At 42.2% G+C, this 24,394-nt stretch overlaps 1 protein-coding gene across 6 annotated transcripts in view; it reads right to left on the reverse strand.

The window, feature by feature from the left end:
- LOC5569522 (E3 ubiquitin-protein ligase HECTD1) overlaps positions 1-24,394 on the reverse strand; it is a 105,465-nt gene that overhangs the window by 12,700 nt on the left and 68,371 nt on the right. For 4 of the 6 annotated variants that reach the window (XM_021848325.1, XM_021848322.1, XM_021848327.1 and 1 more), the window contains 4 exons: positions 23,526-24,009; positions 23,166-23,201; positions 22,593-22,933; positions 2,989-7,446 (listed from right to left, as the gene is read on the reverse strand). In XM_021848325.1, coding sequence (XP_021704017.1) covers positions 2,989-7,446; positions 22,593-22,933; positions 23,166-23,201; positions 23,526-24,009 — 5,319 coding nt within the window. The remainder of the gene's footprint in view (positions 1-2,988; positions 7,447-22,592; positions 22,934-23,165; positions 23,202-23,525; positions 24,010-24,394) is intronic. The other 2 variants (XM_021848326.1, XM_021848324.1) reach the window with 1 other exon arrangement.

The following is a 24,394-nucleotide window of genomic DNA, read 5'->3' on the forward strand; positions in this document are numbered from 1 at the left end:
GGAAAAATCGTTAAAAAATAACTCGTTAATAATCCCTGGGACAATTTTTAGGATAATCCCTGTGGAAATTACTGAAGGTAGTAGTAACGTTGGAGTGTTCAAGGATTTGTGGAGAAATTCGTCTAAGAATCTCTTGAAAAATCGTAGAAGGAATTTCTGGACGAACTCCTGGAAGAAATTTTTAGAGTTATCTCTGGAGAAATCATCAAAAGTATTCCAGAATAAATCTCTGGTGAAATCACTTGAAGAATTGTGGAAACTATTCTTCAAGGAAACTGAGAACGAATTTCAGAAAAAAACATCTAAATGAATTGCGTGAGAATCTATGAAGCTTTCTCATCTCACGAACATCTACAACGTTGCATCAGGATTCACAGCGAACAAAAAAAAGGAAAAAAATAGAGACTTCAGATATCGTGAAGGCCCCTAACTCTGCGCAGCTCCTAACTCTGCGCACTTTCACCAAAATCCATCAAAATCTGGTAAAATACTTACATTTTTTTGTTCAAAATTTATTTTTCATATATTGCTACAATAGTAATAAAAGAGTACACGAAGAATTTTCTTGACAGATTTACGTTTATTACTTTAATAAAAATAAAATAGCTTTAAAAATATTGAAAAACGTCCAAATTGACTGCTCGTTAGCAAAAATGCTAAGGGGGACGGACCTGGTGTAGTGGTTAGAACACTCGCCTCTCACGCCGAGGACCTGGGATCGAATCCCATCCCCGACATAGTCACTTATGACGTAAAAAGTTATAGTGACGACTTCCTTCGGAAGGGAAGTAAAGCCGTTGGTCCCGAGATGAACTAGCCTAGGGCTAAAAATCTCGTTAATAAAGTCAAACCAACCAACCAAAAATGCTAAGGGAGTACCTCATCACTTAAGTCATTTTAAGCAAATTAAAGAGAATATATTTCAGATTTTTAGTACGTAGGCAATAGTTTATTTATCGAGCAATCATCACTGGTGAAGTGCAACTTATTTTCTCTTCATTTTCTTATTCTTCCTGGTGATTATAAAACGAAGCCAAACTTCGAATTTCCAAGTGCACAAGACTGGAGAATCTGACAGCAGTTCGCGAAGAAAATCAATCAAACTACTTGCTTGCTGGTGGTGACCATTGGGATTAATTTTCAACGCGGAGCGCTGTTTGGTTCTCAAGTCTTGTGCTCTTGAAAATTTGAGATGTGGCTTCGTTCTATAATTACCTTAAGTGCGCATAGTAAGGAACCATTTTTCAACTATGTTCCTTACTATGCGCAGCAGGTATAAAACGTTATTTTCAACATACAATCAACCCTCCAGATGTCGATATTAAAGGGAATCATCGACTTGTCGACACCATCGAGATATCGAATAGAAATGCTTTGGAAAAGTGTTTGATGGGACCATCATAGTAAGGGACGATTAGAAAATGACGTCCATCAATTTTTAAGGATTTCTACACTCCGTGCCCTCAATCCCCTGTCGCGATTTTTAAAGTACCTAATGAATGCATTGTCACATTTTCGTAGACTCCTCCTCTCCTGAACGATGGACGTAATTTTTGAATGCTGCATTAACCCTCTAATACCCAAATTTTTGTTTTCGATCTAAATATAATTTTTCGTTATCTAAAATCATTCTAAACACGGTTTGGGCAATGATTTATTTTTCTTCGCAAATTTATGAATTTTGGTTTTTGATTTTTATTATTTTTATTTTTGAACATCCCTATCCTTTTCAATTTTTTCTTGAAGCCTCTTCTGGATACTGATTTTTGACAATAATAAAAATTTGAGTTTTTACTATACTTTTGAAAATATGATTATTTTAATTTTTTCTGGAACATTTTTTATTTTCCGTGTAACTAACGGAAAAACAGATTTGAAATCATTTCAATACCATCAGGCTCTTCTTCTGTGATAGGTTGATCGCAGATAAATATAAAAGGTACGATTTTTTATAATACACGTTAAATGAATCCCAGGCATTTGAAGGTTATATAAGAATACAATTTTTCAAACAATTTTCAATAATACAAAAAAGTTTCAAAAATCATAAAAAACTTTTCTTATATGCATGTTATGAGTCAAGGTTTAAGCCAAAAATAAAATCATTTTAATTTCCGAGCTACGAAAATATACACAAAATTCCAAAGTGTACCCCGTCTAAAGGCGGGGTTGGGTATTAGAGGGTTAAATGCATTGAATGCAATAAAATAATTCTGATTTTTTGTATAGTTTCATGAGTCAATATCGAGTAATGGAAAATCGAGGTTTAATCGTTGGTTTAGATTTTAGAAACCTAAGTTAAATAGATGTTTTGGAAAACATATGATGATTTCGATTGTTTTGAGAGTTGCACTTAATGGCATTCAATTGAATAATTTAGATGAAATTCACTTCACTTAGTAAACTTGTGTTAGAGACATTTCACGCTCCACTGGGGACATAAAGCCGTATAGAGCAAGAAAATGAAGATTAATTCGGAGTTTAAATGCTAGTAATGCTTTTAGTAAAATACTTCAACTGTTATAAAGAATTTATCGAGTGCGCAGAGTTAGGAACCTAAATACGCAGAATAAGGAGCATTGCAAAAATGAATGCGCAGAGTTAGGAACACGAACACCCTTGAGAAAAATTAAAAATTTGCTATAAAAATCATTACTTAGTGAAGCTTTTATATTTTTTCCTTATACATAAGATCAATGTATTTGCTTCCAAAATTTCAGAATATTGTGTTTTGTTTCCAATTAATTACAGCTGTTTGAAAATTGAAAATCCTTAACTGCGCAGAGTATGGGGCCTTCACGGTACCATTTTGGTTAAAAGAGAGACTTTAAAGATCTTCCATTACAAATGAAGACTTTTACCATTAAAATAGTGACCAAGTAACTAAAAAGAGACCTTCACAGGTCAAAATTGTGAATTACTGCTGTACATGAAATGTAATATGTTGTTAACAGAATGGAATAATAACTTAATGTAAAAATTGCTCACCTGTTGTGCCCATTCGAGTAGATTCTCACCGCGTGGAACCTTGACGCGCTCGTGCTTCAACCGCCCAACGCGGAACTCGTGCTGATCGGCATGCCGTGGGCTCAACCCGGGAGCCCGTTGCCGTTCCAGGTTCACATCCCGCTGCGACTGCAGCCACACGATGCTCCTCGAGGCGCCGAAAGCCGTACAGTTGAAGTACAGCTGCCGCGTCTCGAACGGGAACAGGAACGGACAGCTTTGGTTGAAGTCTTCGCACCATTTCGGCAGGCTTCCACTCGCCAGGACTAGTGGGTCTTGGATTTGCTGCTGCAGTTTGTTGGTAATTTTCTTGCTCAAGAATATATCCGCGTTGAGATTGTTGGATTCCATGTCCGGGATGAGGTTCTTGTCGTTGTTGGATGGAGAAGATGTAAGCGTTCGATTGATGGCATTCAATTGGCCGAGAAGCTGCAAGACGTCGTCCACAGTGCAGTGAGCGGTGGCGGTTGGATTGAGTGGTGTTCCGGGGATCGGAGAGCTAGGCGAAAGGGTAGATCCTCCACTGCGTTGGGAAAACATGGAAACGACGGGGGTGGCCCGTCCTTCTTCTCCGCTGCTGAAGTCCTCACCGCGGCAGGAACCGAGTCCGGCCGAAGAAGAGGCTTCCCTGTAGACGATGGTGTACGTTGGTTGCCAAATTTTGCGGAACTTATCCTGCTTGGTCATGTTGGTTTGAAGGATCAGTTCTTGGACCGCTCGGAATATTGTCCAATCGGGCTGCGACAGTGGAATTTCCACATCATTTACTCCGTTTATGTTGGGACCACGCAGAAGAAGTGCAAGGGACGGTTGAGGCAAAGGAGCATGCTCAGAGTGGCTGCTACTCGGATGACTACTGTCTGTAGAACTGCCGGGAGCAGGTATTTCCAGATCACTTGTTTGATTGACGTTGGTCCTGCCAGGACGCGGATCGAATGCAGGAATGAGTGCCGAGAATTGGCGTTTAAGCACGAATTCGTCGTCCCACGATTTGCGTTTGCCAGCGGCAGCCAGACGATTCTCCAAAGTCTCCTCATCCATAAACGATAACAAATTACGAGAAACCATCACTTGAAGCAAAGTATTTCCGACTTCTTCGTATTCATCCTCATTTTCATCGTCATCATTCTCGTCCTCCATGTCTTCGTCGTCGTCTAAATCTCCCAGCAATGTTGGAGCTCGGCACTGTTCAAGGAAATCTTCCAAAGACACCTGCTCACTATCGCTACTGGTTGAGGTGAGACTCATCGTCAGTGCTGGATTCAACACGGCTTGGACATTTCCGCTTTGAACGGATCCATTGTTGGAACCGACTCCGCTCGCTGAATTGTTGTTGGTTCCTCCACTTACCGCGACCGAATTTGCATTATTCGAACTCGAACTCGAGAGACTAGGATAACTTTGTGCGGTACTCAACAATCCACTGTGGAAGTTGCTCGAAAGGGCCAATTTCACCAGACTAGTAACGGAGTTTTGCCCCCTCGGGAAGAAGCTAGAGTTCGCTGCTTGAATATTGGACCCAAGGCTACTCAGCTGATTGTTGGGTTGAGCATTGTTTGTGCCACTGGTTCCGGAAGAAGCGGTTGAAGCGTTTGAGCTAGGGTTCACATGATGGGATACAGAGCTTCCAGAAGTACGCCTTCGAGCTATGGCCGCAAACGTTTCCAACAACCCTGGTGGAGTTTGTACCTCCTGTGAAGCATTGTTATCATTGCTCGTCAGATTTGGGACACTCACACTCATCGGATTGACCGTGACCGCCGCCGAAGGTGACTCAGCAGTTGATTCCTTCGAACTTCCTGCTGCACCAACTTCCACCGAATCGACGACAATGGTGTTGTTCTTCAAATTGTTGGCAATGTCGCGATCGTCCGGTTCCTGCTGTTTGACTTCGTTCAGGACTTTCTTCGTTACGCCACCGGAAGCGGTATTATTGTTGATGGTATTGTTAAACTTGACATCTCCGACGATTTTATCACCCGAAGGGAGAGTGCTCGTGCTGCTAGTGCTTGTGCTGGCCACGAAGAAAGGTCCTGAGGGAGCTGTCGCTCCAGTTTGCTGCGGTTGTTGTGGCGTCGGAAGTGCAATCTTTACGGACGAGAGTAGATTTGACTGGGTGAGCAATTCCGAGGACAGCAAATTGTTGGTATTGTTCCGAAGCATGTCGACGCCTTCCCTCATTTTGTCCAACACGTCGAGCTTGGTTGGCAGGTATGCCGTTTTACCGGAACTACTGCTGCTGCTGTTGTTGAGATTGATTTTGTTATTGGTTTCATTGATGTTGTTGGTTTTGTTGTTGTCTTCGGACGAAGACGAGGATGAGCAAGCTGCAAGTTGGGTTCCAAAGTTGCTCACAAACTGGGTGCTACTTCCGATGCTGATGTTGTTCTTGATGTTATCCGAGAGTGTTAGATTCTCCGTGATGGTGGCCAAATCCGAGACTAGAGTCGAAGTACTTGTATTGATTTGCGACAGATCTGGGATGTTTCCCCGCTCTCCCAACGAGTGGACAATCACAGACACTTCCTGGTTGTTCAGATTATTATTGTTGGATCCGGGAGCGGATAAGTCATTGCTGCTACTTCCACCACTGGTATTGGCCAAATCAGATCGAGCACAGGATAGCACATTTTCGGCAATCACTTCTACGGCTTGTTTCCATGCAAGGTTATCCACGGAAGTGGCTTGTTCAGTCGAAGCTACTGATGACTTGTTCTCCGTTGCTTCCGGGAGGCTCGGAGTAGAGCTCGATTTGCGACTGGTCAGAACGTTCAACGACTTATCATATACTTTCTTCGCCGAAGACACGCTTCCTGCGTTAATTGGAACAAGTCCAGCACCGGAGTTGTTCATATCGTAAGGTGCAGTCAGGTTTTCACTGTTTGACAGCTTCAGATCATATTTGCCTTCGGCTCCCATGCGATAGGAGTTTCTTAAACCATGGTCCCACTTTACATCGATCCAACCGTTATGAATCTCACCAGTTACGGTTCCTTCTCCAGGAGGACTTCCATCTTGATCATCCCAATGCCAATCAACTCCTCGAACAACGCGTGCACCTTGAGTGATATACTTCAACTGAGCTCGAATCTGTCGTCGCTCTTTCCTAAGCCGAGCTTCATTCTCCTTGGCCGCAGCTTTTCCCATATCATCACAAACCGAGACAACCTTTCCGTAGATTTCAAATCCACTCAAGCTAAGGTAATGGGTCTGCCCTGAAGCATTCCGTCCATTTTGATGGATTCTCACGTGACGCCATCCCTGCTGTTCTTCGGCAGAGCATTCGAGTGGCCAAGTGCAAGTGCTTCCGGGTTCTGCCAAACTTTTATCATCCGAATGGGTCAACATTGTCGCCCAATTTATTCCATCCTTTGACATCTGGAACATCCAATTTCTCAGAGCAGAGCGGCCATAGCCACGGGCGTGTCGCAAAGTATAAGCAGTTGGAATGATAAACATTCCCAAATCGATGGCGAACCACGATTTCTTGTTATCCTTGGTGTGACAATTCACGCTAACGCTATCTCTCGACAGGATATCTTCCAGCTTACCGTACGGGAGCTGTTTGCCTTCGCTACTTGTGACAGTAACCAATCCGTACTGAGCAGGATTGACCCATTCCGTGGTTTTTCCGTTCGTCCCGATATAGTACACGAGACCATTCTCGTCGAAATCGTGCTGGTGCTTGAAGTGTACACTTCCTGGTTTTGCCTCTTTCAGCTTTTTCAAGTACAAGAAGGACGATCGATCCATATCGTACCACTGCTTTGCTACCATTTTCAGAAGATACTTGTTCAGCTGGCCAACGGTTGCCAATGGTTCCATTTTCAGGTTTCTACCGGTCCTATCGAAGAGAGTTTGCTCACAAGCTGCCCGCTCAAGTCGGAAGCTCAGTCGCTTTGTGAGAATCTGCAACCCATAGCTACCCCCTGGGGAGTCATACATGTGCACCGGAAGCTTCTCAATGCTCTCCAATACAGATACCAACTTCTGCACCAGAATGCTGGCCGTGTTTTTGCCATTTTTGGTATCGCCATACATGCACTTCTTGAAAATGGATATCCGTTGCTTCTGGTACTTGTTGGCCTTGCTCCGGTTCATCTCCAGTTCCCAGTAGTTCCGGGACAGCACGGCCACCAAGGATTGTACAAGTCCGGAACTGTGCATCTCGTAAGCACTGATGACTCCATCGTCGTTCAACAGTTGCACAAGATCGTGCAGAGCGTTGTACAGCTTCTCCTGCCATGTGCTGTTCGTTGCTTTAGAAGCGTCAGGTTGAATCCGAACCTGCAGCAAACTGGACGCCTTAGGGGCACATTGTTCCTCCAGGGCTGCCTCGATTTGACGCACGATGGTGCACAGTTTTGCCACGGCGCCCCGCGGGACGGCTTGAGCTGCTTTGAAGTACCGGTTGTACAGATCTCGGGCGATGTTTTTAACCTGGATTTGGGTGGAAAAAAAATAGTTATAGAGAATGATCATTTCGGTGCAATAGTAGTGTGGTGCTGTTCTACGGATAATTGTCACTCGTGGATTTCTCTAGAGATAGAACAAGAAAGTTTGGTCGCTAATGTTTAAGGTAGAATTCAACTCGCTTCTCAACAGACATGCTCTGAGAATTGGTCACTAATCTATCTTGAAACCAAGTGAATTACCATTGCTATTTGCTGTGGATCTCGTCAATGATTACATCTCTACACTCAAGATTTTGTTGACGATCTTGCAATAATATTGGGAAACTTGGGAAGAATTAGCTTGGAACTTCTGGAGAAATTACCAAGTAATTTTACAGGAAAATGTAATGGATCGATTCGGAGTTTATAAAGGAACATCCAAAAAAGGATCTTGTTCGACAGGAATTATACCAATCTTGATAAGGAACAAGCAACAAATCTGCAAAAGTATTAGCACTAACATTAGGGCTTGGATTTTTAACTTTCTTCTTTTTCTTCTTGGCAATACGCCTTCCTGAGACAAAGCCTGCTTCTCAGCTGTTCTAAGAGTACACTTTTATTAAATGAGAGCAATTTTCTGTCAAAGTTGTCATTTTCGGCATGTACGATTATACTCTATAAGGTACCGCGGGGCAAGTGGGTAAATGGGGTAAGTGAAAACAATTGATATATTTTACTGAATATGTGAATTAACGTTTCAAACTCATGCGTTAACCTTTGAGACCATTGAGAACATTACGATAGCTAAGAGATTTCTGAGATTTTTCAACCATTATTGCATAATAGAGTGAAAAATTGTTAACCTGTCAACTGTTACTCCGTAACAAGTTGGCGGCGTACAATCTTATTTTAATATTTTCAGTGGAAAAAAGTTGCGGAAAATAATTTCCTGTAGCACTTCTTAGTTGTCCTCTGTGACAGTTTCAAACTGCAATAAACAAAGTTTTGGAATTAATTCGACGTAGACCTAAAACTAATTAAATTTAAACACCGTCAATTTTCTTATCAGGTGGGGCAAGTGAAAAGTTTATCATCAGAGATTGAATTTGTGTTTTCTCTATAAGTCGCCATACGTAAACATGGTTCGCAATTATCATATAAAAACATTACGTGCTGATAATTCAAGAAACACTATACTCAAGCGTTGAAAGCTATTACAATATCAATATGTCTACTTCGGGCAGCCAATTAAAAGGAAGACGTTGACTGAAAAGTTGCAATATTAGAGAACACACGGAAATCTCGTGGAATTTCTATGTAAAGCTAGTCCAAACATAAAAATGGGGTATAGGTCTATCCACATAAAAAAGACCCTAAATACGTTATTGAAGGATTCCGTTTGATTTCTCCCGACGTCATATCCGACTTTCTCAAAAACAAATAACGAGCGGTGGAAATTCTACAGAGCAGAAATGCAATTGCTGTCCTATATTGTAAGGGTTCATTCAAATATTACGTAACGCAAAATTTGTCATTTTCAGACCCCCTCCCTCCCCCACGTAACAGCTTTTGTATGGAAAATTTAAAATTTTTGTATGGACCGTAACACTATGTAAGACCCCCTCCCTCCCCCTGTTGCGTTACGTAATATTTGAACGATCCCTAAGAACTAACGTTGGAAACGTTGCAGTTATAATGTTGTCGAATCATTTCAACTAACATAACTGAATAGAAGAAAATTAAAGTGAAAAGAATAACATTTTCTTTGTTTACATGTTACTTATGTTGTTGTTGTTCATTGGGAAGCCTTAACAAGTGTTAAAGCTAATAGAAATCGTGAATATAACTTTTAGTTTTTGAATTTATTGTTCAAAACGGTAAACTTTTCACTTGCCCCACTTTTGGGGCAAGTGAAAAGTAAGAAGACATTTTTCAAAAACTTTTTCCGTATTTTTTCTTCAATTTTTCATAAAAATCAATTTCAGCATGCTGCTTATATATGGTGAGAGTCAAGCTAAAAAATATACACAACCTCATTTATTTTAATTTAAAGTCTCTAGAATTGGAAGAATCTCAACTATGCGAATTCCATTACCCACTTGCCCCACGGTACCTTACCCAGTAAAGTCAAGGGAATTTCCATTATGAAAAGATCCTGGACCGACCGGGAATCGAACCCAGACATTTCCAGCATGGCTTTGCTTAGTAGCCATGGCTTTACTACTAGCATAAGGAAGGTGCCTAACTTTCTACATAGACATGGTAATTGGGGTACTAAGACTAGTCTGTGGACTAGGGTGGTAAATGACTGGACAATGCGTACCATTGGTACTTCGCGTACCTGCAGGTATAAAATAGACCCCATTTGTGGTCCTTAGCCTCTTGTCCAGTAAATCCTATCCCTACCTCCCCGTGGTGCCGCCTGGGATACGAGTAACCGTAGGGAAGATCGGGTAACCAACCCTGGTGGAACCTTGGTCGTATGCTGACAGGGAAGGGGGGCTCCTCTCTTCTGAGGGTGTAGCTTATCAGAGCGTCTGTTCTCCATGTTAGGGGCGGCTCAAAACAGCGTCTGTTCTCCATGTTAGGAGCGGCTGATCATCGTCCTAGTGCCAGCGTGGGACTCTAAACAGTGCTGTGCACGATGATCCTCCGGCGAGACAGGGGGTTGGTGCAGGCCTTACAAGCCAGCCGTAAAAATCATCAGTACAGGAAGCATACAATGTAAATTCGGACCGGAACAATCGGCATAGACCCAGGCATCGAAAACGGACTAACGCAAGTTCGACATCGTAGCGCTGCAGGAGGTTTGCTGGAAAGGGTCGACGGTACATACGTATAGGGATGGTTATACCATCTACCAGAGCTGCGGCAATAGACATGAGCTGGGCACAGCTTTTATCGTGATGTGCGAAATGCAGAGGCGCGTGATTGGGTGGTGGCCAATCGACAACAGAATGTGCAAGTTGAGGATCAAAGGCCGTTTCTTCATTATCAGCATAATCAACGTGCACAGCCCTCACCTAGCAAGTGACGATGACGATAAGGACGCTTTCTACGCGCAGCTGGAACGTGAATACGACGGCTGCCCAAGCCATGATGTCAAAATCGTTATCGGAGATCTCAACGCTCAGGTTGGCCAGGAGGAGGAATTTAGACCGATTATAGGGAAGTTCAGCGCCCACCAGCTTACGAACGAAAACGGCCTTAGACTGATTGATTTCGCCGCCTCCAAAAACATGGCCATACGTAGTACCTACTTCCAGCACAGCCTTATGTATCGGTACACCTGGAGATCACCCCAACAGACTGAATCACAAATCGACCACGTTTTGATTGATGGAAGGCACTTCTCGGACATTATCAACGTCAGAACCTATCGCGGCGCAAACATCGATTCGGACCACTACCTAGTGACGGTTAAAGTGCGCCAACGACTCTCCGTTGTGAACAACATTCGGTACCGACGCCCGCCCCGGTACAATCTGGAGCGACCCGAAGTCGCAAGTGAATACGCGAAAAGCCTTGAGGCAGCGTTGCCGGAAGAGGGAGAGCTCACCGAAGCCCCTCTTGAGGACTGCTGGAGTAGTCTCAAAGCAGCCATAAACAACGCAGCGGAAGGTGCCATTGGGTTCGTGGAAGCAAATCGACGGAACGGTTGGTTCGACGAGGAGTGTCAGACGGGTTTGGACGAGAAGAATGCAGCGCGGGCGATGATGCTGCAGCAAGGCACCCGTCAAAACGTGGAACGATACAAACAGAAGCGAAGACAGCAAACCCATCTATTCCGGGATAAAAAGCGCCGCCTGGAAGAGTTGGAGTGCGAAGAGATGGAGCAGTTGTATCGTTCTCAAGAAACACGTAAGTTCTACAAGAAGCTAAATGCATCCCGCAAAGGCTTTGTGCCGCGAGCCGAAATGTGCCGGGATAAGGATGGTGGTATCTTGACGGACAAACGTGAGGTGATTGAAAGGTGGAAGCAGCACCACGATGAACACCTAAACGGCGCAGAGGAGGAAGATCAAGACAGCAGGAGGAATGGCTTCATCAGTACGGCGGATGAGGGAGACGTGCCAACTCCCACAATAGGTGAAGTTAAGGATGCTATCAAACAGCTCAAGAACAACAAAGCAGCTGGAAAGGATGGTATTGGAGCGGAACTTATTAAAATGGGCCCGGACAGGTTGGCCACTTGTCTGCACCGATTGATAGCCAGGATCTGGGATACAGAACAGCTACCGGAGGAGTGGAAGGAGGGAATAATATACCCAATATACAAAAAGGGTGACAAGTTAGAATGTGAGAACTATCGAGCAATCACCATTCTTAATGCAGCCTATAAAGTGCTTTCCCAGATCATCTTCCGCCGTCTATCGCCACTGGCAAGCAGATTTGTTGGAAGTTATCAAGCCGGATTTGTGGACGGGCGATCGACGACAGACCAAATCTTTATGTTGCGGCAGATCCTCCAAAAGTGTCGCGAATATCAAGTCCCTACGCACCACCTATTCATCGATTTCAAAGCGGTTCGATTTCGATTTCGATTTCATCGATTTCAAATACCATCGACCGCGAAGAGCTATGGAAGATTATGGACGAGAACGGTTTTCCCGGGAAACTGACTAGACTGATCAAAGCTATGATGGATAGTGTACAGTGCTGTGTGAAGATATCGGGTGCTTTATCGGACCCGTTTGAAACACGCAAAGGACTTCGACAAGGCGATGGTCTTTCCTGCCTCCTGTTCAATATTGCGCTAGAAGGTGTTATGAAACGGGCAGTTCATTTGTTTCGCTGACGACGTGGACATTGTCGGAAGAACGTTCCAGGTGGTTGCTGAACAGTATACCAGGCTGAAACGTGAAGCAGATCGGGTTGGATTGAAGGTAAATACGTCGAAGACGAAATATCTGCTGGCTGGAGGAACCGAGCGCGATAGAGCTCGCATAGGCAGACGCGTGACGATCGACGGGGATGAGTTCGAGGTAGTGGACGAATTCGTCTACCTCGGATCATTGATAACGTCGGATAACAACTGCAGCAGAGAAATTCGAAGACGTATCATCGCCGGAAGTCGTGCTTACTATGGACTCCACAAGACCTTGCGGTCTGGTAAACTTCACTTCCGTACTAAGTGTACCATGTACAAGACGCTAATAAGACCGGTAGTCCTCTACGGGCATGAGACGTGGACAATGCTCGAAGAGGTCCTGCAAGCGCTAGGAGTTTTTGAACGACGTGTGCTTAGGACGATCTTCGGCGGAGTATGTGAGAACGGCGTATGGAGGAGAAGAATGAACCACGAGCTTGCGCAACTCTACGGTGAACCCAGTATCACGAAAGTCGCCAAAGCTGGAAGGGTGTGATGGGCGGGACACGTTGTGAGAATGCCGGACAACAATCCCGCAAAAATGGTGTTCAACTCAAATCCGGCCGGTACAAGACGAAGGGGAGCGCAACGAGCTAGGTGGTTTGACCAAGTGGAGCAGGATCTTGGAAGTGTGGGGCGATCGAGGAATTGGAGGTTAGCAGCCATGGACCGAGTTAGTTGGCGTAACATTGTGGCGCAGGTCATGTCTTGAAGGACGTAGAGCCAGCAAAAGTAAAGTAAAGTAAGTAAGAATGTCCACAGACAGACATTCTTGGAAGGATAATTCAAGAAATCCAATAAAGAAAATGGAAGTTTCCATCTACGAATCATGCAGCCTGTTCACGAAGATTTTTGCCAGTGAACATTTAAACGTATTGGAAGTTTTTTTAGAAAACAATAAAGGGTGATTCTGTATCTATACTGAAAAACTCGGATCCCCTCGCTATTATCCTGAATATTTTAATTTTTTTGCAGTTTTTAGGGTAACTAGTAGTTCAAATTAAAAATAAGCGCAACATCAACTACGCTGCCCATTAGCCTGGGACACGGTGATATGAAAAATTTAGGTTCCCGCTCCAGTCCACTTTTTGGATAGCATTTGGTTCCCATAAAAACTGTGCAAAATTTCAACTCAATCGGTGAAATTATATTTTAAGGCCAGTCGTTCAAAGCTTGTATGGGATTTACTATGGGAAAACTTACTTTTGCAAAGAAAAATCGCTAGAGGTCGCCCATTGTCCTCTATAAAAATTCTAAACAAAAATTTCGATACGTATTTTTACGATGGACAACATTGTTAAAGACCGCAAAGCATTCTGATGCTTGTGAAAAAAGTTATTAAGCATAGACTATTCGGAAATTTTGCCCCGTTTTGTTATTACAGTCAAACCTCCATGAGTCGATATCTGAAGGGACCAGCGACTCATGGAAATATCGAGTACTGGAACTGAAATGCATTGGAAAGCTATTTAAGGAGACCATCAGAGCAACCATGAAATTTTTGGGTTTAGTATGGTTCCATGAGTCGATATCGAGTCATGGAGCATCGACTCAAGGAGGTTTCATTGTATTGTTATTCTTTTACGTGTTAATTAACGTCGCCTTGCCAATAGGGTTTCATTGAATAACTTTTTTCACAAGTGTCGGATTGTTTCGCGATTTTTGGCAATATTCTTCATCGTAAAAATACCTAAGAGTAAAAGTGGCACCAGTGCTGTGCTATTCGTATCGTTTTCCGTTTCTACGTTCGTCTAGGTACCCCAGATAAGAATATGTTTCGTGCTAATGGACAAATGCTGTCTATGCTATGAGCAACGTTGAAACGATGAAACGGAAAACAGTAAATCTTTGAAAAAGGCACAATACATGCGGCCGAAACGAGCAAATTCTCCTTTTTTTAATTCTAACCTCAAATATCAGTATTACAGTCGTAAATCCACGAAAGAAATCGAGAAACAAGTTCCTGATAAATTCCGGCAAGGATCTCTGAAAGCCTTTTAGAAGATCTTGGAGGTTTTTTAGATAGGAAGAAGTCCTCTATGCCCGGACACTTTTTGTTTTTTTGGTAACGCGCCCTAACTAGAGATCAGGGAGTCGTGAGTTCGATTCTCACTGAGAAGACGTGTAACTTTTTCGCAAATCTTCACATCAATTTGTCCATCTAATCCAATTGCAAATTATATGTAATGTTTAGCTTTTCGGTAGTTGTTAAACTTCCACTCGGCTGGTTGGCCGTAAACCACGATTCATAATTAAAAACAAGTAGGTACACGCTATGTCTGAACCAGACGATTAAAAAAATTGAATGTACATCGGATTTTTTCTCGCTAGAGATCAGTATTTGATCCATATTTTCATAATCGGAAGGTTTTAAAATATTCTATCGGTGAAATTTTTTTCCATACATTTTGTATGGGCTGAAATGCGCCGAAAAACGAGGTTTTCATGGATTTTAGTATGAAAAATAGCTAAAAAGTGTAAAAAATCAAAATTTCAGCGATAGAATATTTTAAAACCTTCCGATGATGAAAATATGGATCAAATACTGTTCTCTAGCGAGAAAAAATCCGATGTACATTCGATTTTTATAATCGTCTGGTTCAGACATAGCGTGAGGTACTTTACAATTCATTTTTATGGTGGATTACATTATGTATGTACCAAAAAATGGTATGTATTGAAATGTGTCCTCTTTGGCCGGACACTATGTCCTCTATGCTCGGACACTATGATTTTCACCAGCAAAGTTTACATTAAACCCACAGAAAGGCCAAGGGGTGCTTCGTATGTCAGCACATGGCTTGTGGACCTAATCTTTGCATGATGAACCATATTAGCGAGATCATAGGCCAGTTCCATGAACTCCTTCTTGCTCCATAGATCGATTCGTCATATTAGTCTATGTTGCATTAGCGGTTGCTCGTATTCAGATGAAAATGTTAGTATGGTTTAGTATTCTGTAGCACGATATCTCCCTAACTCGATGGTCCCTTCACTATCGAGTTATAGAGATGACTTGTGGCTGCTTCTCGTGCACTCATTTGCTTTTAAAACATCATGTTTACATCACTTTATAAGGCCACTTAGGACCGAAAGTTTTGTTGTTTTTTTATAGTTTATTTTTGGTGCTGTTTGTTTTTTTGTACCCTACATTTATGAAAAAAGCGAATTATAAATTAGATCTCAGTTATTAGGCTAACATTTTCACAGTCCGGCCATAGAGGACTTGCAATGGTTTACAAAAAAGGTTGGTTTTCTTTGAAATTCTACATTTTCTAATAAATTTTGCATTGTGATTGATGCAAAACTTACTGAAGTCAACGTACGGAGACAATGCAGCTTAAATTATAGGAAACATTTGTGGCTACACTTGTATGAAATTTTATCGTTTCACATTTTTTTTGGTAGATTGTATCAAAGTGAAACTTCTAATAGTTACTGTTTGTTTACGTTTGGACATGAAAACGTCATAGTTTGTATACACTGCAAAAATGTGTTTCAGTATAATCCTGGAATACTAAAATCTTGATATCATTCGTTTTTGGAAATTTCAAACTGTCCGGGCATAGAGGCTTGTCCGCCCATAGAGGACTTCCCCCTAAATTGTTAAGAAAATTATTGAAAAAATGGTCAATCGATTTTCTTAAGGTATCTCTTGAACAACATTGGACGAAATATCTAAAAAAAAAGAACTTTTGCAACATCTATGGAGAAAGAGAAATCCTACTTAAAAAATATTTGGAAGAATTTTTAGAACAATCCCTGGGAGAAACTGTGATTATACTCTAAAAGAAACCATATGCAAATGGTTTGAAGAATGTTGGATGAATTTGCGAAGCAACTCCTGAAGCAATCCTAAACATTTTTTTTCAATACTCTCGAATAAACCTTTGTGGACAATTTACAACTGTAAAAATTGCCTCTGAAATTATGGAGGTAGTAGCATTGGAGTGCTCATGAATTTCGAAAAAAAAAGAAGAAACTCTGGATGAATTTCCGCAGGGATCTCTAAATGAGTCCCTGAAAAAACCGATTATCCGTATATTGAACGAACAACAAAATATGTGAAAGATTATCACTTGTTTTTAACATAAAAAAATAAATATCCTTGTAGCTTTCATGATGCGTCTGTATGTTCACAAGAAATAGGATGCTAAATATTTTTGAAATGATTGCTTCATATTGAATCGAGCACATTACGGATTTTGGGAGACTCTATTCCCGCTGCACATTCTAGATAGTATAGAAGTTATCTTCAGGTTATTAGCTTCAAGATAGGTTAGAAATAAAAAAAGGTTAAACTTCAATGATTTCGAAGGACATTTCTCATCCATCATAAAGCTCGAAAATAACAGTGTTCGCTAAGACCGCTCAATACAGTTTGTAAAACTAATACAAATATTTGATGTTGGAAATGTATCAAACTCAATACTTAGAAATATAATAGATCAAGCTATTAAACAATGTAGTAATGATCAATTTGTTCAGCTTGGTTATATAGATAGACTAAGTTTGTACGGATCATATGCAGACACCCTGTATACCCTGTATACATTTCTGGAGAAAGCACTAGAAGAACTCCTGTTGTTTTTGCTCGAGGAATCTGAAAATGGATTCCGGGAGAACTCCTGGAGTAGTCACCTCAGAGTCGCTGAAGCTTTATCTGAATTCTCTAGAATTTTGCACTAGAAGTTACCGTAAGCAGAAAGAGGAAAACAGTGTATCTCAAGACCGTTACGGTTGAAAAAGAAACTTTATAGACCATTTATAAAAATAGAAACTTTTTAAAGACTTACATTATAATAGTGGCAACATATTTTAAAAGAGATCTGCTACCAACCCTAAAAATGTATCAATAATGTATCCAAAAATAATCTACGTAAGAATATCCAAACGACATGAATTTCGCTGACAATTGCTGTAAGAATTCACTGTCAATCCGCAGATTTTTTTACAAAGTATGATCAGCAATTTCATTACGACTTCATCATAAATCACAAACTAAGCCATGTTAGTCCATGTTAGAGGATGGAAAACAACGCGCTTCGACGGCGAAGTATTCACTGAAGCCCTGAGGCGCGAACGAAACACTCTGGACCTAAACGGTGAAGAGCTAGTTGCTATGATATCACGAGCGTGTGATGCTTCCATGCCGAGAAAAGCCCCTCCTAGAGAGAACAGGCCGCCAGTGTATTGGTGGTGCGAATCAATTGCAAATCTTCGAGCAATCTGCCTTCGGGCTAGACGAAGAATGCAACGCGCACGCACAGAAGCACAAAGAGAGGAACGCGGTGCAGCATTCAGAGAGGCAAAGTTGGCTCTCAAAAAGGAAATCAAGAGTCGAAAACGGGCATGCTTTGAAAGTCTATGCGAGAGTGCCAATTCTAGTCCATGGGGTGACGCCTACAGAGTGGTAATGGCTAAGACCAAAGGAGCCATAGCGCCCCAAGAGAAATCGCCCGAGTTGCTGCGATCGATAATCGATGTACTCTTCCCGCACCATCCCATAAGCCCATGGCCCCCAGCGCCGTATGCGGCAGATGAAGGAGAAGAAGTGGCGAGAGTGACGAACAAAGAGCTGGCAGAAGTCGTGAAATCATTCGCGTCAAACAAGGCACCGGGACCCGATGGTATCCCGAATGTTGCCTTAAAAGCGGCAGTGAACACGGATCCGGACATGTTCAGAACCACGATGCAACGCTGCATTGATCAAGGAATCTTCCCGGATGTATGGAAGCGACAGAAATTGGTGCTACTACCAAAGGCGGGGAAACCACCAGGTGACCCGTCGGCGTATAGACCTATCTGTCTACTAGATACGACGGGCAAGTTATTGGAGAGGTTGATTCTCAACAGACTAGTACCGTATACGGAGAGTGCGGACGGCCTGTCCAACAACCAGTTTGGATTCAGAAAAGGTAAATCTACTCTGGACGCCATCCAGTCGGTCGTTCAAACAGCTGAGGTGGCAATCGAGCATAAAAGGAGCGGCATCCGTTACTGCGCGGTTGTCACTCTGGATGTGAAGAATGCGTTCAACAGCGCAAGCTGGGAAGCAATAGCACACGCGCTTCACCGCCTCAAGGTACCGGTGCAGTTGTGTAAGCTTCTAGAAAGTTATTTTGATGGTAGGATTCTACTGTATGACACAGAGGAGGGGCAGAAAAGCGTTCGAATTACCGCGGGAGTACCTCAAGGTTCAATCCTGGGCCCGCTGTTATGGAATGCGATGTACGATGACGTACTGAGGCTGCCCCTTCCGACGGGTGTTAAGATTGTTGGCTTCGCCGACGATATCACCCTAGTGGTCTATGGTGAATCGATGGAGGAAGTAGAGTTGACAGCAGCGCACTCTATTTCCCTGGTTGAGGAATGGATGAAGTCTAGGAAACTAGGACTGGCCCGTCACAAGACTGAGGTGGTGGTGGTCAACAACCGCAAGTCCGAGCAACGGGCGCTTATCTCGGTAGGTGATTGCACCATAGAGTCCAAGCGATCCCTTAGGCATCTTGGGGTAATGATCGATGACAAGCTGAGCTTCGCTAGCCACGTTGAATATGCCTGTAAAAGGGCATCTACGGCTATAGCTGCGCTTTCGAGGATGATGTCTAACAGCTCTGCTGTAATTGCCAGCAAACGCAAGCTGCTGGCAAGCGTGGCGCTATCCATACTAAGGTATGGGGGACCAATCTGGTCAAAAGCGCTTAGAACGAACAGAAACCTAAAGCGGTTGGAAAGCACGTACAGGATAATGTGCTTAAGAGTAGCAAGTGCATACCGGACGGTATCTAAAGAGGCCGTGTGCATCATAGCCGGGATGACGCCCATCGGGCTCATCATCAAGGAAGATGTTCAATGCTTCAACCAAAGGGGTACCAGAGGAGTCCGCGACACGTGTAAAGAAGAAACGCTCAGAAGCTGGCAGCAGGAATGGGATAACTCCACTAAGGGTAGATGGACCCATCGACTAATACCAAATGTGTCAGATTGCACTGTGTTTTATTTTCTCGATTTCATGCGCTTTTTGAATAGCGCCCAAACCGTTGATTTTAGCGATATAGTTTGTTCGGAGAAATTTCTTGGTATATTAAAGTGCATCTTCTGACGAAAAAAGTTTTGTGATCAATCCACCTAGCAGTGAAAAAGAAAAACTATTTTTTCAAAATATTTAGATAGACATATGGTGTCTTCGGCAAAGTTGTAGAATTGGTAATTTTAAACAACTTTGTCGAAGACAAGATTTTTCTATCTCTTATACTTTTTGAGATATATGCCGTTGTATGTGAATGGCCCCTAAAAATCATACTTTTTATCATAACTTTTTTCCAAGATTTTTAACATTTTTTGTGTTTTCTACAAAGTTGTTTGTCATGGAAAAACCCGTGTTTTTGCTGGACATATCATCGCCCTATCTTTTAAAGTAACAAAGTTATTCATGAATTACTCTTTTTTCAAGGGGTATTTTAAGCCTTTATAACTGGCTTCGGCGCAAAATGGCGCAGACAACTCTTACAAATCATGAAAGTACCATATTTCCCCTTTCGGCATCTGATAAAAACTTTTGTCTATAAGCGTCTTTGCATGGGTTTTTACTATCAAACAAATAAGCCTTATTAAAATGAATTCGACTGCTAATTCTTTTACTTTAATAGATAGAGAGGTGTGATGTACAGCAAAAACACGCGTTTTAAGATGTTGAACAACTTTGTAGAAGACATGAAAAATGTTAAAAATTTAAGTAAAAAGTTATGAACAAAAATGATTTTAAACGAGTTTTTTCATACAAATTCGTGTACTTTATGTTGAAAAATTCGTAACTCCTTAACAAGATTTTTAACATTTTCGTGTCTTCTACAAAGTTGTTGAACATCTTGAAACGCGTGTTTTTGCTGAACATCACACCTCTCTATCTCGTAAAGTAAAATAATTAGCAGTCGAATTCATTTAATAAGGCTTAGGGTAAGTGTTCCCTTAGTTGTGGGTGTTCCTATAGTTGCGGTAGTGCCGTTTTCACTGATTTTATTCCATTAGCCACAGAACCGACACTGCCAATCGACGTATTGGCTTGTTTATACACAGAATAGTTGAAAAGAGCGTCCAAATTGCTTGAAAACTGATGAAAAATCACTAAATTTGCTAAAACTGTTCTTGCTTGTACCAATAGTTGCGGTAAAGTGTTCCTATAGTGGAGGATCCCATAAGAAAACAACGGATACCACAACTATAGGAACACAAATTAAAAAAATACCGCAACTAAAGGAACAGCGTACCAATAGTGGAGGTATTATTTTTCACTGACATGCCATGGATTACTGCGATGAAATCATTTTTCTCATTAAGTCAATGGTCATTACTTCCCGTTCCAACATCAACATGTGCATTAATTGCGCTTCTTGAATTAAGGTGGTTAAGTGAAGTTCAATCGCGCTTAGTACCTCCACTATTGGTACATCTACCCTATTTGTTTGATAGTAAAAACCCATGCTAAGACGCTTATAGACAAAAGTTTTTATCAGATGCCGAAAGGGGAAATATGGTACTTTCATGATTTGTAAGAGTTGTCTGCGCCATTTTGCGCCGAAGCCAGTTATAGAGGCCTAAACTACCCCTTGAAAAAAGAGTAATTCATGAATAACTTTGTTATTTCAAAAGATAGGGCAATGATATGTTCAGCAAAAACACGGGTTTTTCTATGACTTTGTAGAAAACACAAAAAATGTTGAAAATCTTGGAAAAAAGTTATGATAAAAAGTATGATTTTTAGGGGCCATTCACATACAACGGCATATATCTCAAAAAGTATTAGAGATAGAAAAATCTTGTCTTCGACAAAGTTGTTTCAAATTGCCAATTCTACAGCTTTGCCGAAGACACCATAAGTCTATCTAAAAATTTAAAAAAAATAGTTTTTCTATCTATTGATCACAAAACTTTTTTCGTCAGAAGATGCACTTTAATATACCAAGAAACTTCTCCTAACAAACTATATCGCTAAAATCAACAGTTTGGACGTTATTCAAAAAGCGCATGAAATCGAGAAAATAAAACACAGTGGATTGGTATGGTAGAAGCCATGGGGAAGTGAACTTCCACCTGACGCAGTTTCTGTCAGGACATGGTTGCTATAGACAGTACCTGCATAGGTTCGTTCACTCCTGCGTGCCCCAATTGTGCTGGTGTAGAGGAAACAGCGGAGCATGTCGTGTTCGATTGCCCCCGTTTCATTGTTGTGAGAGGTCGCATGCTCACTACATGCGGAGGGGACACGTCCCCCGACAATATTATAGAGAGAATGTGTGCGGATGCCGAGTGCTGGAATGCAGTAACTACGGCTGTCACTCACATTATGTTAGAATTGCAGCGTCTATGGCCAAGAGTTGGCTGCAGAGGATTAGCCCTGCCGAGGCTGGTCCCTTGTAACATTGTTTAAGTCGGCTAGGAGAAGCAGTTTGCCTAGGCTACTTCTGCTACACGTGTTGTGCTATATGCACTGGTCCCTTCCCGAAGAAATACCGTAAGGTGGTTCCGGGGAGATGAGGGTCTGAGTCCAAGGGTCATGTCGATGCACTGTTCACCACTTGAGCAATTCTAAATGAATTGCTCATGCACAGTGCATAGGCTGGTTTTAGCGGGTCGTCGTTGGTGTGTCATCCCCGCATTCCCTGAGTTATCTTCTCAGGGGATCTGTTTGCAGATTTCCCCCTTGTAAAAAACAAAAAAAAAGCCATGTTAGTCATGTTGGTTTCCCAACAAGGCTTCTTCAAAAATCAGTATTAGTATCTCCGGGAATCCGCCAAACAGGAATTCCTCATGAAGCAAACATAGCATCGATTGCCATTAGGAATCCTGCAATGATCTCTTCAAAAAATTGCTATCAATTTTAACAGAAATCTATGACGCATTTAATCAAGAATTGTACCAGGAATTCCTAAATATTCTTCTAAAAAAATCAAGTATCTCAATGAAGTTCTATAAAATTTGCTTTAAATCTGCTCTTTTCGAGTCAAATTTGTAATATTGTTTGCAGGGTGGACATCCTGCCGAGAAATCGTCCAAAATCCGCCTAGAACATTTGTTTGATGTTTCGAAACCACAAAACGTCAGTTGAGCACGTGAGACTTCGAGGTTCTAGTATTAAATGTATTGAATGTATAACCACAAAGGTAAAAGATTTTTTGAGGAAAATTTGAAAAATCCTGCTGGTGATTGGCAATGCAGCGCAACAATGTGTTAAAAATTTTAATTGTATTTTTCTCAGTTATATACCTCGACACATGTAACAATTATGCGTAGAACGACAGTGTGTGATTATGGTACGGTACCTGATATTTCTGAGCCTCCGCTTTCGAACGCATCTTCTTCTTCTTGGTGTTGATCCATCCGGCGGCGAAGTCCGGTCCTAGAGTGGTTTCCGCCGTGAAAGTATGCTTCGTGCCGCGATTGCTCTCGAAGATGAATCCGGGCAGTTCGTCCTGCAGGATCGTCACCTGGTGACCTTCGGAGTTGTTGATATGTAGCTGATGCTCTTTTTGGCTCTGCAGCACCCAATTGCCGACCACGATTCGCGAAAGGCTCGGCGACGAAAGAATCGGCTGGGAGGGAGTTCCCTGCCGTACCGCTCCGCGAGCTCGTTGTAATTTTTCTAGGAATTCACCACGGTTTTCTGCAAGCAAAAATGATTGTTTAATTCAAAAAATTGACTGTCTAATAAGCAACTGCCATCAAAACTGCCAATTAGAATTGATAACGTCAAAGGTCGAAATTATCAAACTACTGATCCGGAAACGAATTCTAACTCTACTAGTTAGGGTACAGAGGTGTTTTTTCAACAAAGGAAATAAGCAACAAATTTCTAAACTTGGCTCGCACTATCTATGATTATCACGTAATCTCACCTTCGCCGGCTAAGGAATCCGCTGTCCTTCCCTTGCCTAGAAATGGGGAAACATCGGGATTGAGAACAATAGGAATAATTTCAAATAAAGAACACAGATCTGAGATTTATACGGGGACACAAAAGTTTAACACTGAGCGAAATTATTACTGTAAAACCATGGTAAGGTGAGACACATTCAAGGGTTCCAAGGACATGAAAGGATTTGTGTGTTCGGGTGATACAAAACAAGTGTACTGTAGATGCGAAGCCAAATATATGCTCTATAGCCAATTAGTCATGCATTGTGGGTGTTGATTTAGGTCGAGTCGAATGTCACAAAATTTAAACAAAAAAACTTCGAAAAAAGAACGGTACTGACCTGAGCTATCACTGCCATTCTCTGGACTACCACTGGAGTACATAGTGGCCAATTTCCCGTCTAGGATGAACCGGAACCACCCATTGGATCCGTTCGAAAGCTCCAAGGCGGCTGAATCCGACCATACGTACAAGCAGTCGCGACCTCGACAAATACTCCAGTCTCGCCAGTGGTACGCCTTCCCGGGAAGGATTTCTTTGGCATCTTCCACCGTATTAGTAGTGGCAGTTCCAGAGGAGGAGCTTCCAGTAGTGGAGACAACCGAAGCATCTTGTGCTCCGGTCGCAGACGGTTTGAGCTCGTCTTGGGATTTGATCACATCGTTGTTATCACCTTCGCCCCCGCTGAAGCCGTTTTCTCCCATCAGGGCCTGAACTTTGGAGAACACTCCGAGCCGGGCAAAGTGATCGAGGAAATCGTCTTGCGTCTTGGACATGAGCTCTTCGATAATGGTAAGCACCACCAGATGGCCATCTTCGTCGTCCTGTGGTCGGAAAGGAGATACTTGTATTAGAACTTGAGTCTCGTTCAAAAGACAACGCAGTCAATCAAAGGGTTATAGATAAATCGTTAGAAAAAGGTTCACTCCTTGCATTTGTGAGTGATGCTAGTAATAAGTACTACACTCCACAGCATACGCACACACATAGGTAACTAGGTATAGGTAGTTCACTCGATGAGGAAAAGAGCAATAACAACCGCACGTTTTATTTTCGTCATTATCGATAATGCCAATCAAAGAAACAACTGGTCGATCTTGCGCATTTCTGTAATCATCGATTCATCGAGATAGTGACTTCCGGGCATTTGGCTGTTATACTTATTGGGGTTAGTCCGATTGTGGTTGCAAATGTTAGAAAGACGTGGAC

Source organism: Aedes aegypti, chromosome 2 (assembly GCF_002204515.2).
Source record: "Aedes aegypti strain LVP_AGWG chromosome 2, AaegL5.0 Primary Assembly, whole genome shotgun sequence".
Taxonomy (NCBI): domain Eukaryota; kingdom Metazoa; phylum Arthropoda; class Insecta; order Diptera; family Culicidae; genus Aedes; species Aedes aegypti.